Source organism: Homarus americanus, unplaced genomic scaffold (genome assembly GCF_018991925.1).
Source record: "Homarus americanus isolate GMGI-L3 unplaced genomic scaffold, GMGI_Hamer_2.0 scaffold57980, whole genome shotgun sequence".
Classification (NCBI taxonomy): domain Eukaryota; kingdom Metazoa; phylum Arthropoda; class Malacostraca; order Decapoda; family Nephropidae; genus Homarus; species Homarus americanus.
The window spans coordinates 4,204,170-4,220,671 of record NW_024716703.1 but is presented as its reverse complement, the minus strand read 5'-3'; the positions used below and the strand labels follow the sequence as shown (position 1 = coordinate 4,220,671).

At 36.2% G+C, this 16,502-nt stretch overlaps 2 protein-coding genes across 3 annotated transcripts in view; one reads left to right on the top strand and one right to left on the bottom strand.

The window, feature by feature from the left end:
- The window catches only part of LOC121858259, a 21,183-nt gene extending 13,500 nt beyond the window's left edge, over positions 1-7,683 (top strand). Inside the window, exons 2-5 of the mRNA XM_042354563.1 lie at positions 1,962-2,287; positions 3,079-3,259; positions 3,759-3,940; positions 4,261-7,683. Of these exons, the coding sequence (XP_042210497.1) occupies positions 1,962-2,287; positions 3,079-3,259; positions 3,759-3,940; positions 4,261-4,386 (815 nt within the window). The 3' untranslated portion in view covers positions 4,387-7,683. The remainder of the gene's footprint in view (positions 1-1,961; positions 2,288-3,078; positions 3,260-3,758; positions 3,941-4,260) is intronic.
- The window catches only part of LOC121858258 (autophagy-related protein 16-1-like), a 22,735-nt gene continuing 13,909 nt past the window's right edge, over positions 7,677-16,502 (bottom strand). Inside the window, exons 10-14 of one of the 2 annotated variants that reach the window (XR_006087400.1) lie at positions 15,999-16,178; positions 15,652-15,736; positions 13,917-14,063; positions 12,574-12,748; positions 7,677-11,003 (exon numbers count right to left, since the gene is read on the bottom strand). Coding sequence is in view for 1 of the 2 variants with exons in the window: in XM_042354562.1 (XP_042210496.1) it covers positions 12,655-12,748; positions 13,917-14,063; positions 15,652-15,736; positions 15,999-16,178 (506 nt within the window). In the remaining variant the exon portion in view is untranslated. Of the gene's footprint in view, positions 12,749-13,916; positions 14,064-15,651; positions 15,737-15,998; positions 16,179-16,502 lie in introns of both variants that reach the window. The other variant, XM_042354562.1, reaches the window with a different exon arrangement.

Genomic DNA, 16,502 nt, shown 5'->3' with positions numbered 1-16,502 from the left:
AGGCGGCCAGTGATCGAGCCTAACCGCGCTGTAGCTGAAGTATGGCGGAGGCCCTAGGAATCATTATTGTTTTCTACAAGAAAATCTAACAAATAAAAGATTTGAATTGCTGTTCTTGTGGGGGAGGGGGTGAGGGGTTATGTTTTAACCTCAACAGGTGGCTATGTGCTATTATCGAGAAGGAATATCTTTTACATACGGAGTCCATATAGCTATTTCACTCCATTTGGGATGTAATGTGCACGGCGTTTGCTTCCTGATTGGGAAACATTGTTCATTTATTTCTAAAGCAGATTACTTTTCCTATTGTTCTTGCGAAATATCATAATCAATTAAGCGAAAATAACTAAACCCTGCATTTTTAATGGTGGAGTTGCTTTGTAAATAGCCACTGTGAAAACTTAATTAATACGAGCAGTGTATACAGGCTCGACAGTTGGCAATTCACTCACTGTTGTTTACACACTTTCAAGAATGTATTATATCAATTTTTAAATGTATATACGAATATAGTTCAAAGTTGGTTGCTTCAAGTTGTAATTATTAGCTGCTGGCACGACAAATATACCGCTCGCTGTAGTCGACTTCAAATCTTTAAACAAAGCAAAATGTTATTAGTTGCTTTAACATTCAGATCGGGGATTCAAGGAACTCGACGTAAAATGTTAGTCCTTATGATAGTTCGAGTGCCCAGTTAAATGTTATTTTTTCACCAAGTACTCACGGAACCAACTTTCTCGTGCTTGCTGTCGAGTTTAGAATATGTTTGCTGCGTATTCAGAGAAAATACACTTTATCAAGAATAGTATGCCAGATTATCAATATGTCATTTGTCATACAGAATTACTGTATGCATAAATATGTAATTTAACAATCATCCAGTGTCAGATACATAATTTTCTGCTGGCATCTTTGAACCATTAGCTACAACACAAGGGTATACAGTAAATGCCTCGATTTTCCATACCAAGTAACATTTTATCTATTTCTGCATCTTCTTAAGAACGTAATATTCACGATTGTGCATCATATATTTATATCAGTTTCGTGCGCTCCCTATCATTTTATTTTTTGAAGTTTTCAGATTCATTGCATCAGCTCCTGGGGCAAAAATGTATTTAATACTACTACTAACAATAATTGATAAAAATTAATAAAAAAAATAAGTAAAAAATAAAATATAAAATAATAATAATAATAATGGACCATAAATAAATACACAAAAAAGATCAATAGAGAGAAAATATATATGTATGTTGTGTTGTCAAAGTAAGTTAAACAATTGAGACCCTGCAATTGTGTAAATGAGACAGAAAGTCAGATCAGCAACCTGGGAATTGGTCACAATTTTTGTGATGCCATATGGCAGCAGGGTCTACCATTAGACAACACATTATGCTTCCAATAACTTCCCAGGCGGCAGTACCTCCCTGTTTGATTGCTGCCTACTACCTACTACCTGCCATGTCCACAAAAAATCATAAAATTACACCATATCACTTCAAGAAAGTTGCTTTCAGTGGTACCAGATATCAAAGTACTGTAAGTACTTTCTGTTTGATATGGTGGTCCCCCCCGGCTTGGAGGTTAGGTAAGGTTAGGTAGGTGTCTTTGGTTGGTTGGGTCAGGTTCTATTAGGCACTGTGTATTGTCGTAAGGTTTTTATTACTTACTATGTGTACAAAAAATGAAGAAAATCGAATGCATTTTGGTGTTGGCCATCTGCTAAAGGATTACCATCATTTGTTTTCAAGAATTTTTTTCTTTATATACTAGCGATATTTTCTATACAGAATTACAACTGTATTCATGTATAAATCAGGGTAGTGTTTACATACTACAGTATTCACTTTATTTTCCCAGGTGTCTACTTAAACTTACAGAGGTTTGTTATAACTGTTTTTACAACTGTGTTGATGTTAGCTAAATAACCTGTATTTACTTATGGTACTCTTCCCCAGGAGTGAGCGAGGGCAGCCTGGGGAGCCCGGAGCCCAACTCTCTCTCCATCTCCCCACCTCCCCCGTCCTCCCCACACCATCGACTCCACTCCCCGACAGCCGGCAAGCCTGAATTTGTTTCCACAAGTTCACGTCTCCACTACGACGACCGCCACCACCACCATGACCAGAGGCAAGATCAAGTAGATCAGAGGCATCGTGTATATAACGACTCCCTGGCAGAGAGGTACGACCTTCACCATCCCTATAGCATTCGTAGTAGTGACGAAAACAACGACGACGACGACCCCTGGGGCAACCACGACCCACGGGAAGACAAACAACAGGTGAGAGTATATCCTCAATTTTAAGGTAGATTCACGCATGATATGACTTATTCTCTGTGTATATACAATATTCATAATTTTTATACACAAAATCTAAGTAAAACAGATTTTTTTGTTATTTGCATCTAAGTTCCCCGAACATTCCAGATTGTTTACATATACAGTGTACTGTATCCTGTAAAAATATAAACTGGTGATTCTTTCTTGGTAAACAATCCAGACATCATAAGTTTGTTGAAAAGCATGGTCACATATTTCCTTGGACAGTATTTAAGATCACACGCACACTGGCAGCTGATGATAAAATATATTGATCTCTTCATTCTCCCATTCTCCTGAAAATATTTATTTTTATTTTCATTAATTCAACCTTTGCGGTTCTCAAGTATCACTCGCTAGGTCTTAGTGTCTGAAAAAAAAAAAAATAATAAACTTAGGATGTGATGAAGATTTCAGTAAACATATGTTTGGGAAATCCAAATAGTGCCATGCATAACTTTTTTTCGATATTAGCACTATACAGTATATCATTATACCCGGTGAAGATGGAACCTATCCCACTCCTTACCAACGATAGGATCAATTTTGTGAACTCATTTACACTATTGTACATGTTTGCTCTCCATGTTTTTAGAACATTCCACGATTTCTTATGTTTGCAGCTCTTACACTACATAGACAAGGTCATTAACTCTAGTTTCCTGGATCTAAATTTTCCTTCAATACTGTACACCATTCACCCATTGCTCAATAATAAACTGCAGACTTGCTAAATGTCATATTTTCTGCAGGAGGTGAGGGAGCAGCAAGAAGGACCAGAAGAGGAAGAAGATAGAAGAAATATGAATGAGTTAACCGACAGCCTTCAACAGCGGCAGCAGATGGCGCTGGCCGCCCGGGCACTGATTGGCACACTGGCGTCCCCGGTACCCACACCTCCGCTGCTCCCCTTCCAAGAATTTCAGCCTACCAGTGAGTTTCTTTAACCTACACCTTTTAATTTTCCCACTCAAATTAACAAGGAGTGCCCATTCCTTAAACCTATCCCTACTACAGTACTATTATTCCTTCCCTAACCTTCCTACTTATCCCTCTGAGTGTAACAGAAGTAATCTGTTTTTTCTCTGGCCACTTTGACACATACTCTTCTATTTCATTGTTCTCTCCCATCTTGCACCACAGTAGAGCCAAGTAAGTCAGTTGTTATCCTTTGTCTTCTCCCGTATTTAATCAATATTTACAATAAACGCAAAACGAAGTCAAAGGGACATGTGTCGGGGCTCACATGCTACAGTATACAAAAGCAACAATAAATTTCTGTACAGAAAAACTTGGTTTATGGAAGATTAAAAAAATATTTTGCACAGACTATTATGAGACGTTCCTAAAGTGTAGAGGTAAAGGAAGAATGACAAGCTGATAATAACCATGCAAAGAAATTAAAATCTATACTTGGCCTTTATTATTACAGAACTTATGGGAGGCCCAAACTTGTTGGTTCGAGCCCTGGCCACCACTAACCCCCGGCGGCCCAGGGGAGAAAAGAAGCCCATCCCGGACACACTGAAAGATGATAAGTACTTTGAGCGTCGCAAGAGGAACAACCTCGCCGCCAAAAAGTCTCGTGACGCTAGGAAACAGCGCGAGGACCAGGTGAGTGTTGGTGCTCTAATCACCCTGACAAGTACAGTATCAAGTTTATCCATGCTTGACTTGTGCTGCTGTTCCTGTTGTACACCCTTTCAATCTGTACCACTCGAAGATTAATAAGAAAATTTTTGGAGTGTTGAATTTAATGCTATGTTGTCACTATTTGATAATCCCTCTGATTAATATTCAATATTGAATATAATTAGGGTTTATAGTTATTGCTAGGTTGTTATTTTTTAAATTTAATTGTAATATGGCTACAACAGATGAGTGTTCAACTTAAGAGCAGGTACCATAATTTCACCTCCTGGTTCACCCTCCAGGTTGCTATCCGCGCCACCTACTTGGAGAAGGAAAATGCCATTCTGCGGGCCCAGGTGGCCACACTTAGGGAGGAAGCCACCTCCCTCAGGAACCTCCTCCTCCAAAAGAAAGCAAAGCGCCATTAGCCTCCATGGAGGCTTTAACTACGTGCATGATTGTTTTAAAATGCCATATTGAAGGCGATTATGTATTTTGTGATAATATGAGATTTAGGTATTGCCTTTGAGGTTCAATTCCGTGTTATCAATTATAGTTACATTTTCCTTGGCTAAATGTATGAGGAAAAGTGGGGGAGTGAAGAATGGAGGAGTGTGGAGTGACAGATTCTTATGACATAAAAAGAACAAGTTAATTTGAAGAGGTCAGCTGAAGTGGAGGATTGAGTTTTTTCTTATAAACTTGACCTTACACACTCGGCAAATAAATGAGTACACAATTGAGTGCGCTTGCCTGTGGTGGAACGACCCTTTGGTAGATTAACATCTGGCTACGCTGTTGCACTCTACGAACCACAGAATCAGCACCTGATACAGAGCCTTGAAAACATATCCTTTTTTTGCAACAGTAGCAGTTCATGATGTAATATACAATTAAATATTAATAAGACTCTTAAATTGAGTTTTTTGCTGATTCAATGATCTATTTAAGTTAGAATTCGAATGTTTACGGATATCGCGAAGCAATATTTCAATGTTTCATAGATATACATCGGGGGATATTTAAATAATACAGTAGTATCTCAATCAGTGTATAATAAATGAAATATTGCAAGAAATATACACTGAGTAACACCTGATATAGTATCAAAGAATTTGAGCTTATCACACTTCTGTCCAACCAGCAGGCAGGCGTGGTCTCTGTCTAGTTCCACACTTCTCCGAATTAACTATAAGGTTATGATTTAGTTTTAAGATCCTGTGATAAGGGAAAATTTTTATGCTTGCGACACTAAAGAGACAGGAGAAGAAGGTTCTATATTTTCACTTCTGAACCCTGACTTCGTCGCTGACTTATTAATATATGAACTAATATTTTTTTTATTTGAAATAAAGTACAATATTAGTACTTATACTATTTTCCTTACTTTATAGTATCATGTGTTTATAACGTAGGATCTGTTTTAAATAATTTTTTACTAACTAACCAAAGTATTTTAAGTTTTCTATTGTTATTCATTATAGTTTGATCGAGTCTGGGAGATGCAACAATTGTAGTCAGTAATACACGATTATTTCCATTAAAGTGACTCCTGGACATGTGGGAAGGAAGGCCTTAAACTAATTCACCTGACATGTAGTCGGGTTTAGAATTGACTGACTGTTGGCAGGTTTGGAAACTTGGTTGAGCTTTCACCGATTCTTGTTCATATAAACAGGGTTTAGTCTTATTCTCGGTTACGCATCAAGGCTTCAGAGTTCAGAATGTCTAGTGGACCCGCGGGCGGGTTTTGACTTGACTTAAGGACGCAAACAGATCAGAAGTTTTACGCATTTATCTTTTGGAATTGGTAAGACATAGAAATATCACTCTTGACTAGACCATGTTATTTTGCTGCTACACACCATCATTGTCACTGTTACTCTCCTCATGACACACAAGGCAGCTACAGTATGGAACAGAGGATTCTAGAAACACCAGTCTATATCTAGGCCTCCTATTAAAGTTTGAAAACAAATTTCCAACAAAGGCAAAATATTTAACCATAATCTCTAACCCCCAATTAGCCAAAGACTTTCCAATTAAAGTGTTGATCAAACTTGTCACTTTAAGGACCTCTATCTGAATTTTATAAGACAGTTTTTACATTACACAGTATTATATTACATTATATTAACAACATAAAGATCTCAGCTAAAATTTGCAGTTTAAAGTTCAACTCTGGGGTCTTCATTAGTGACTAAAACAAGTGCAGTACTAACAACAGCAATGACAAGTGAGTGGATCATGTACTGTATATTCTTGACTTCACTGTTAAGCTGGCGACAACTCAATCTCCCTAGCACAAGATACTTATGTAAATGACTAATACCCTGTATGTATCAGAATTTTTTATCTTCAAAACCACATTTTAACAAAATTTTGTGTAATCGACAGAATTTTTCTTTTTAAGTCCATCCAGTAATAATTTACTGAGTTATATTGTAACGAAGAAGATGAAGAAAATGTTACGCGGCTTCGTACCCCCGGAAAAGTTTGCCATAATTCTGTTCTTGTGACGAGTGATGCACCACGCGTGGGTTTGTTGCACTGGAGGATGGTGGCCACACCCAGACTGGGAGGACGACGTTTCTGCTTCCCTGCACTTAGGCTCCTGGGTAGATGTGATTGTGCTTGGGTTGGGTGTGTGAGTGCAGAAAGAGGTGTGTCAGAGAGGGAAGAAGGCTGGTATAAGTTTGTATTGTGAGGGAAGGCAAAAATATGTTGAGATTTTGTGGTGTTAGGGAAATACGGGCTGTAATTGGGTATATGAAAGACTGGTGAGGGTATTAATGTGTGTCTCGAGGACAGGCAGGGCCGCCAAGAGGTTAGGGAAGCCGGGATAAATAACTGGGGCCTGGGAAAAGGGGATATAAATATTAAATATATGTGTAACAGTTAAAATAGGTACAGTACATAGATAAAAAGTGTTATATACAGGGGGGGTATAGATATAACAGTACTGTATTAATCGTTCAAAGGCCAAAAGTGGGCCCATAAATTTATCTTTCCCTGGGGCCCTAGCCAGCTTTCAGCGGCCCTGAGGACAGGTCAAGACAGCTATGAGAAAGGAGTTGAGGAAAAGGTAAAAGAAATGAGGTGGTCGGCTTAAGGGTAATGTACATGAGAGAAACAGCGTGGAATGGAAACAGAGAAAACATATGAACGTGAACATGGAGAATGGAGGAAGTAATGCAAAAAAGTGGAAAGCAGATTAAGGAATTAAGATGGAAGATCGATCAATAGCAAATAGGAGGGGTGAAAATGGAGTGGTAAAAAAAGTTGACCAGTGAAATGGAATAGTAGAAGGTAGATAGAAAAGGAATAGGGAGGATGGAACATACAGGATTGACCAGAGAGCCAGTAGGAAGCGGTGCTACCAAACGTCACTTAGACTGCCCAGCTACACACCAGAACTTTGCTCAAGGAGTGTCAACTTGTACCTCATAATCTTAAGGTTTAAACTTATTCTCTGCCAGACTTTTGTAAAAAAGAATACTACTTATAAGAGTTCCTTCTTAATGGATGGAGATTAGATTCCACTGCAGGTTTCCTATTTTTGTATCAGTCACTGCATGAAATCATAACTATGTTTAGAGTGAGCGGTGTGAAGCTGCACTTTTGTATGGACCAAGAGCTCGTCTGACGGGCTGCAGCACTTTGAAGGTCATGCTACGTTAATGATGTATGTTATGGCTTTTGTGTATAATACAATACATTTTCTATGTTGTGTTTTATTACCCACGTTACACCAATGGTTCTTTTAAATTAATAACACCGGACGAAGGCGTCAGGTCTGAGTACCCAGTTTTTTATTTATGACTGCTCAGAGGGGTGTGAGCACGTAATCTTTGAAGCCCCATCCTCCTTGGCATTATTACAGCTTTTTAAAATACATTGAAAGTATAAACTGAAATATAGACAGTTGCAAGTGAAAGTATTTAGAAGCAAGAGCTAATATAACCCAAGAATAAGGTGAAAATGTGCCCAAATACCTAACCACAAATTGCTGTATCCATGGGCATTTGTGTTTCGTGCAGACAACACCACTGACAGACTACTGTACATATAAACCAAGGAATATCATATGAATCTAAAATGCCCTTATATTATTTTCTTTAGGCCCGACACTGGCGGTTTTTTTTTTAATGGTAACTCCAGTATTTCCCGTTGGATTTACTTTCTCTACCATCGGCATTCATTTAATTATCTATTTTCAATACAGTATTTATCATTTCAGCACTTATTACCTTATTAGTCATTTAGGCAGATTGTCTGTTCTTTGTTAGCATTGTCAATGACTATATTGTTCAGTGTAAGTACAGGAGGAAACTGGTGTACCCGGATGCTGTAAAGGACCTGGAAAGTACCACTAAATTACTCAAGGTGATCTTTAAATTCTGTTATAATTGCAATTGAAAATGTATATTACAAACATGAAGCAACTGCTCAAGCACAATATCAATTACATATACTACTATGTTATATGGAAGGAAAATGCAGGGGTTAAAAAGGTATTTGTTCCATATTGGCACTGAGTAACAGGGTTGTAACTACAGGTATGACTTAAATTTATCATAAATGTGAGTGGATATGTGCTTTCAAATGACTGGTTAAATTGAAGTTTAAGACCCAATAAGTAACCCTACATTTATATTTTAATTTTGGGTAGTTCTATCTACACTTTCCAGATATGCAACACAAAATTGTAGGAAATTAATAGGAAAAAAGTTACATCCAACTTAAGTTTGCATTTCGCCTCACAGACCACTATTTAGCATGTAGCAATGTTAACAATCGGCGCTCTTACCTTTCTTCTATAGGTTTCTGACATTTCTAATTGTACATTTGAAGAGATAAAAATACACTAGAAACAACTATAAAAAGAGGGGGGGTCACTTGATGGGTGCTACTGGACAATCAAGTTCACAACAAAGTAACAAATAAGAAACCTGCTGCCCAAATGACTAATAAGATAAGTGATAAAATGATAAATTAAATTGCAATTTAACTGTCACTGCTTATGAATCAACCACAAAATTATGGTCTTACCTTTATCTGCCTTTTGAGAAGAAATGACACCTTACCTTCATTATTTTCTTTGTTTTCCGCACAAATAACACAACGGTGGCCGTTGTTTGGAGCCATATGTTTATATCTACCGCCACGCCACCTAACCTGATGATCGCAAACAAACAGCCGATGTACCACTGACAGGAGAGACGTCTGCAGCTGAGCTTGTTCATTACTAGGGATCAACTGGGAGTCCATAGAAGAAATAGTTCCTCTGTATGAATTCCTTGCACAGCATCTTGTGGTGGTCAAGGTCTGCTCTCTCACACATCAAAGGAAATAGAACCTCATATTTATTGAAATTCACATAAAATCTAGCCTAATCTCAACACAATGATATTAATTCCACTAGTGGTTTATTTATTTTGGAAAGGACAAATAAAAAGATTATTTTATGTTTAAGATTCTGTTTTGAAAATCTGTTTGTGGAAATATATTTGTATAAATGAATGAACAATAAAGAAAACTCTTTCTACATATTAAATCTTTGCTCATACAGCAATTTGATCTCCTGTGAAACTTAACACCATGAAGAGAAAATGAGTGTTCCTATGAACTCAAGAACAAGGCAAACTCACATTATTAACAAACTACATGTGTGGAGAAAGACCTAGCATTTATAAATTATACAATGACTTTAAACAGGTGATGAATGGAAAGGAATGATATCGACAGAAGTTTGTTAATAAAAATTTTAGGAGGATGAGATGATGCAATATGAGAAGGAACCAGACTATTAGGCAAGTATATATTACTTCACCAATTCATGTGAGTTGTGTTTACAGTCTGGCTGGTGGACAAAACAAAGCTATGCCCTCCCATCACACTACCACAAATACCAAAAATTTGTTTGAAAATGCCATCGTTCATTACTACTCATTAGGTGTATTGCAAATTATTTACCACATTTTGGGTTTGGTCATAATCTGTTACCTTTCTGATCGTTAATAAAATACTTCAATAATTTATAAAAATACACCACTAATAAATGGAGCTTACCTGTAGAAAATAAACCCAAAATACTGTAGTATAACCAAACCAATACATAATAACTAGGTTAAGTTCTGTTATGTAAAGGAAACTGTTCACTAAAGCCAACTACTAAGATACCTGATGCACTTACTTTTCTCTCATTTCTAATTTCTCTTTGTTTACCAGATTTTTTACGAGCTAAATGTATATATTAAATTCCCTGGTTATCGGATAAATTTATGAATTTCCTATACCTGTTATGACAATTTATGCAACGAACCAAATGCGGCACACAGGTGTCTTGACTACCAGCCATTGAATGTACAGTAAGTGGTGGTGTTGGCACTGGGATATCATGAAAAACATACAGTAGAACCTCAGAATTCCAGAAATCAGTTATTGAGAAATATAAGAAAAGTGGTACTTTTAAAAAGTAAAGCAAAGAAACACATTATTATAAACATCCTGTTATCCATCTCTGGAGGTAAACAGTTGTCACTTGGTTTCATGTGTGGCAGTGTTTGCTCCATGACTTAGTGGGGACATAAACAACATAACAAATACCCATGATTAATATTGAAAATTCATATATTTTTTTAAATATACTATTAATCATTTACTAAACAGCTTTTCATTATTTAGTTGTTTCCATACATATGTTTTAGTTATACAGTATTGTACTGAAATACTTGAATAGTACTATACACCAACCTCAATAAGCCACACCACAATTTTTCTTAAATACTTATGTATATTCTGGATGAAGGTATCAACCCTTTGTGTTCAGATCTTCATCCATTTGCTGGACAATAATCAGTACTGGCTACTTGCACTACTATACAGTACAACCTATATTCAGGGCTTATAATTGTACATACCTGGTATTATCTTGATTTAACCAGTGCAATGCCCAGTCATCTTTGATGGGTTATTTGTTATTGATGATCATGTGGTTCATATGAAATGACAATTTTCACTTGTGTATGGGCTCCCTTCTGTGCTGAATAAAATAATCTGGTGTTAGCCCAATAAGACATTAAAAGTGGGGTCCCCCAGTGCAGGGTTAATACAGCATTTAAAACTCAAGATTTGTTCAATATTCCGAACATTTACTCATAAAATTTTTATGGCTCATTAAATTACAAAGGTATGGTTTAGTGTTGTATCAAAATAGATTAATGTGTGTTAACCTTTGTAGGCCACATAATTTTTCTTTATCAGATGTCATGAGTTAAAATTTAATAAGAAATCCATTTACAGGTACAGCGTATTGTAGAACTGCATACCTGTATATGTAATAAGAGAATCAAATAAATTAAAAGATAAACTAAAGTAAGTACAGTAAAATATGAAATCAACCTAACTGTCAGTAAGGGAAGCATAAACTTGTCAGTGTGATGTTTTGGTAACTGTATATGTTCACTTTGGTTGTTCACAGCTATTAACAGATATTTCTTTACAAAAGTCACATACAAAATTCACTATTGCTTAATTAAAAACTCAACCTTGGCATGGCATTTATTTAGCATATACCAGATCACCTTATTATTTATCATTTAATGCTCTTTCTACATTTCTATATTTTGTCATTTATCAGTAATAAACAACACTATACTGTACATGATTTGTATAGGTAAATTCTACTTAATAGCTGTGCAACACTATACTGAGCACGACTCTAACTCAGGAACTTTTAACATAGAAGCTTCATAGTTTAAAGTAGGGAGGCATAGGGGGGAAGTGTGACCTTGTTCAGAAAACCATAAAAATCTCATACAGTACAGTATCCGGTATACTCCCAGTCACAACTCACAACTCATCCAGATTTCTGAAGTCATACTGTACATGATGTTTATGATGATTAGAAAAATTCTTCTACAGTATTGAGAATGTAATCCTAGCATGAAAAAGCATCAGCATGGACAAGAATGAATCACTGCGACTTTTACCACATACAAAACAGTGACGCTGAAAACTGGTAAGGACGGTGTGGAAAATCATGAATTAGAATAAATACTGTAAGAGCTACTCAATGAAAGATTTATATATACATACACATTCTTACATAATCTGCAAGTTTGTACAAACATTACAATCAAATTATTTTTATGTGCAACTTTAAACATAAAATTTGTTCTGGATTTTTCACAACAAACAATCAATTTACTAATAGAACATGCAACAAATACACATTTTCTTGATTACGTAAATTGCACAGGAGAATTAGAACTTGTTTAATTCAGATTATGTCAAATATAAATGTAACAAAATATTTAAATGAAAAGCACAAGGATGATTTTCACTGACCTGGTACCCGGAGACATTGCTTTTTACATACACAAATAATACACCTCAGCTATATAGGATCATGTTAATTAGAATCTTGTTCCTGCTCATGGTCAGGTACCCATCATAAAACTGACAGTATTGTCCCAACATTAAAAAAAACACACAAAGATGCACTAATTAATGATTCTAAGTCAACATTCTGATTAAATAGATCCTATGTAGCAGTGGCAGTGATGCAGCATCATAAGAGAGAACTCAAGCATAACCTAAGATTTGGTTACCTCTATCACAGCTTTGGGAACTCCAACAAACACCAATGGCTAGAGCACCAGGAGGTAAAGCACATTTTCCTCAAAATTACTTTAAAAATCTGACCAGGCTATGACCTTTTTAGCTCGATCGCAGGACACAAGTGATTTTCCACTTGGGTGCCAAGTGCATGCCACAACACAGGCTCTGTAAGGGAGAGAAAAAAAAGAAAGATATGAAAGTGTTTATGAAACAATTCTGAAATTATTAACACTTCCAAATCAATCATACAGCAGCATTTCTTCTGTAAAATAATGTTGACTATCTTGAATAAACATCCCTGTGAACACTAAAAATTTTAATGGAAAGAAAATTCTACCTAAGCATTGTGTACAAGTATTAGGAAACAGTAATGATCAATACATTACCATAAAATTATTATGTAAACAAAGTAGTTATAACACAGAGGAAGACTTAGGTTTGGGAGATAAAAAATATTTGAGAATGAGTACTGTACTCTAAAAATTCAGAGATGATCGTTGGCATACACCATGAAATACAGTCCTAACAGAAACACAACCTTCTCAATAATAACAGCAAATATTATAATGCAAAATTTTATGGCTTTGTTGAAATCCCAAAATATAACTTAACAGAAATTTTGCCAATCAAGAAACTCCATCAATTCCTATACCCTGCATGAACTTCCCATGCACAAAAATATCTCACAGAAGCAGTGTAAGTGTGGCTATTATTTTACCATTCATATCACCTCATACCTTCCACTGTCAGCCCCTGAGGTGGTCTCACCCACTACCAAACATTAATATCACTGACCATTTCAACCACCAAGCGTCTACAGCCCCAACCAATTAAACCACCTCCTATTTGAATCACCAGCAATTTGAACCACCAACAATCTCATCACCATCCATCTGCACCACCTACCATTTGCACCACCAACTATATGCACACCACTAACACTCTCCTCTACCAACACCATTAACCAACTACAAACTTGACTTAGTGGCTTAACAACCACCCTGGGAAACATTACCCAACCTGATCTACACAGTGTCTATTGACCTAACAAACCCCTGGATAACGTGACCAGCTTCCCAGCCAATCAACCTGGTGCATTTTGCAAACTATCAATATACACTGACCAATTATGGCCACAGACCTGTTATTTGCTGGGAGTGATACCTTATCATGAAATTGTTTTTTGTTTTTTCAATTTATTGCCATTTTACTGGGTCTTGTAATAAATCTTTTTACTGTGGAAGTATTATGTTATACCCTGTAGGAATGGTCTTGGCAAGATTTTACTAACTTCGTGCAAACTGCAGGAATAACTGTTGTTGAGGATACTTACGAATGTTCCCTAAATGTCTTTTCTAGCTTGCCTGTATTAACATTCCATATATAGACAGCACCATCACCAGTTCCTGCTGCAACATACATTGCATCAGGAGAAAATGTTGCCCTTGTGTAGTCTGTGCCTACATGGAAGCCATCACCACTGTGGAATAAGAAAAGTTTGTGTAAATAATTTTTTTAAAAGACTTGTAAAACCATCTTACCTGTACTTTTCATTAACATCACCATCATCATTTTATGGTCATTTTCCAAACTTGTGTGGGTTAGCACATTATTCCTCCAACAATTTGTAAACTTAGTAGTATATTCACATCAACACATGTTCTATTAAGGGCCCACCTGTCCCTTGTTTCTCTGTACTTTTGCATAAATAATAATTTTCTCTAACAAATTCATAATACAGGTACAGGTATTCACATATAAAAATATAAATTAATTACTTTAATTTTTACTGGCCACAAGTTTCAAGTCTTAAATAAACCTGTTTTATCCTGATGATAGTATCCACACAAATTCTTACATCACAAGAGATGGCCAAGAAACCAAGCACCAAGAATATACAGGTCTGTATATTTGCTGTGCCTATCATTTGGCACTGCCCATATAGACACTTCAAGTTTTTGTTAGATTTCCTCTTTGGGCGAGCCAGACAGTTCTGGAGTAACAATTTCTCAAAGAAACAAGTTAAAATCAAAGATAAAATTGATTTCTCTTCTTCACAGTGTACCTGAGCAATCACTGTTGTAAGAACCTAACAGTTCACAGAAGGAGAGGTGTGTTTGACTACAGACATATTGTATGTGCCATGAATGTTTGCTTAAATGTAGAGTCACTCAAAAAACTATCTTTACAAAATTGTGTTGAGAAAATATGACACAACAGACAAAGAATTTGGGCAACAGGAGTTACAGTGTTCATCGACCCCCCCAAGTAGAGATTATTTTTAAGCGACAATACATACATAGTTTGGATAGCTAGGATCAGCTCAGACGTTAGTTCCACTGTTACTAGAACTGAAATGATAAAAAATCAAAATATATTGAGATAAATAATAAGGTGGACACAATTAAAGGAAATCCCATGATGAAAAGTGAGAAGAAATATTAGAATGCCCAAAATAGGCAAATCTCAGTTAAACTTTGTTAAACACCCAGTTACTGGGACCAGGCTCACTACATAACTGGAGAAGCATGATGTAAAAGGTATCCAACCATCTAAAAATCATTGTAAAATTAAGAATATATGGAGTTCAATATAGCACATAAACATTCTTGCATAAAAGCTATTAAGAGTTTCACTTGGTGCAACAAACTAAACCCTTTTACTAAAATTTTCACATGAACAGATGCCTCTGCTTCTCCAGTCATCTTTTGCTGACTTGTTCAAATTGAACAGGGTGGAGATGTGTCTTGTCAATTTCTAATAATACTTTTAGCTGTTTTAGTAAGCTCAATGAAAATCCTTCCTGACTGAAAAACAAACAGTCAATGACTAATTCTTGGTTACTCCAGGTACAGTACTGGTACAGTAAGTACTCCTATAACGTCGTCCCGCTTAACATTGTTTCGTATAACGTCGCATTTTTAGGAAAGTAACCCCGACGTTAAGCGAGAACTTACAGTACATGCAACATCAACATATCAATATTTCCTTATAATAATCTACAGAGTATATCTTATAAAGGTAAAACACTTAAAGAAAACACAGGGTAAAAAGCAGTGGACACTTACGTGAATGTATGTACCACTTTGTTTTTCCGAAGGTCCAAGATTTTAAGGGAATCATCACGCACACAACTTAGTAAATAAAATCCATCTGAAAGAATAAAAAATTATATTACCATCAATAATTTTACTTTTTTATGCAAGCAACCCTTTTTGTGTTAGGATGCAGGGTGGTCTTTCATGGGCTGATCTCTTGTATTTTAGCCTTCAGCAGCATGTGGGTTACCCTATCTCCTTGGTAGGATGCAAATCCACTGAAGGGAATGTCTGAGTTGCTCAAGAGAGAGAGAAAGAGAAAAAAAAAGAAGAAAGAGAAAAAAGAGAGATAGATATTCATTAAAATGATAACTTACCTCTTGATAAAGACAGAGAAGTAATCTTTCCTTGAAGTGGTACCTCATTTGCTGATTGTTCAGTTCGGGTATCCCAAAATCGAATCTTCTTATCAAAATGGCCTGATATAATCGTTGTTGCAGCGCTGTCCGATGGTACCAGATCATTACAACTAGACCCAGCAAATATTGTTCTAATGCCTAAAAATAAAAAATAAAACTTTTGTGTATACTGTAGATGCATCATTCAAATACCATGGGATAAAAATAGTACATTAAAAGATCTTACGGTATCTTAAGGTTCATGTTTTTCTATACCTGCATTATATGGGGAGCCAATATGACTTTTATTTAAATACAGTACAGTATACAGTATATTACTTGGTAAAAAGGAAGGATTGATCCTAAAACTACATTTTATGGCTGAGTGCAGAACTAAATCGCTTAAGTATAATCTGCTCACTGAGCCAATGGTCTTGACTCGTATAACCTGACATTAGTGTCTGGGATTAATTTAAATGGTTA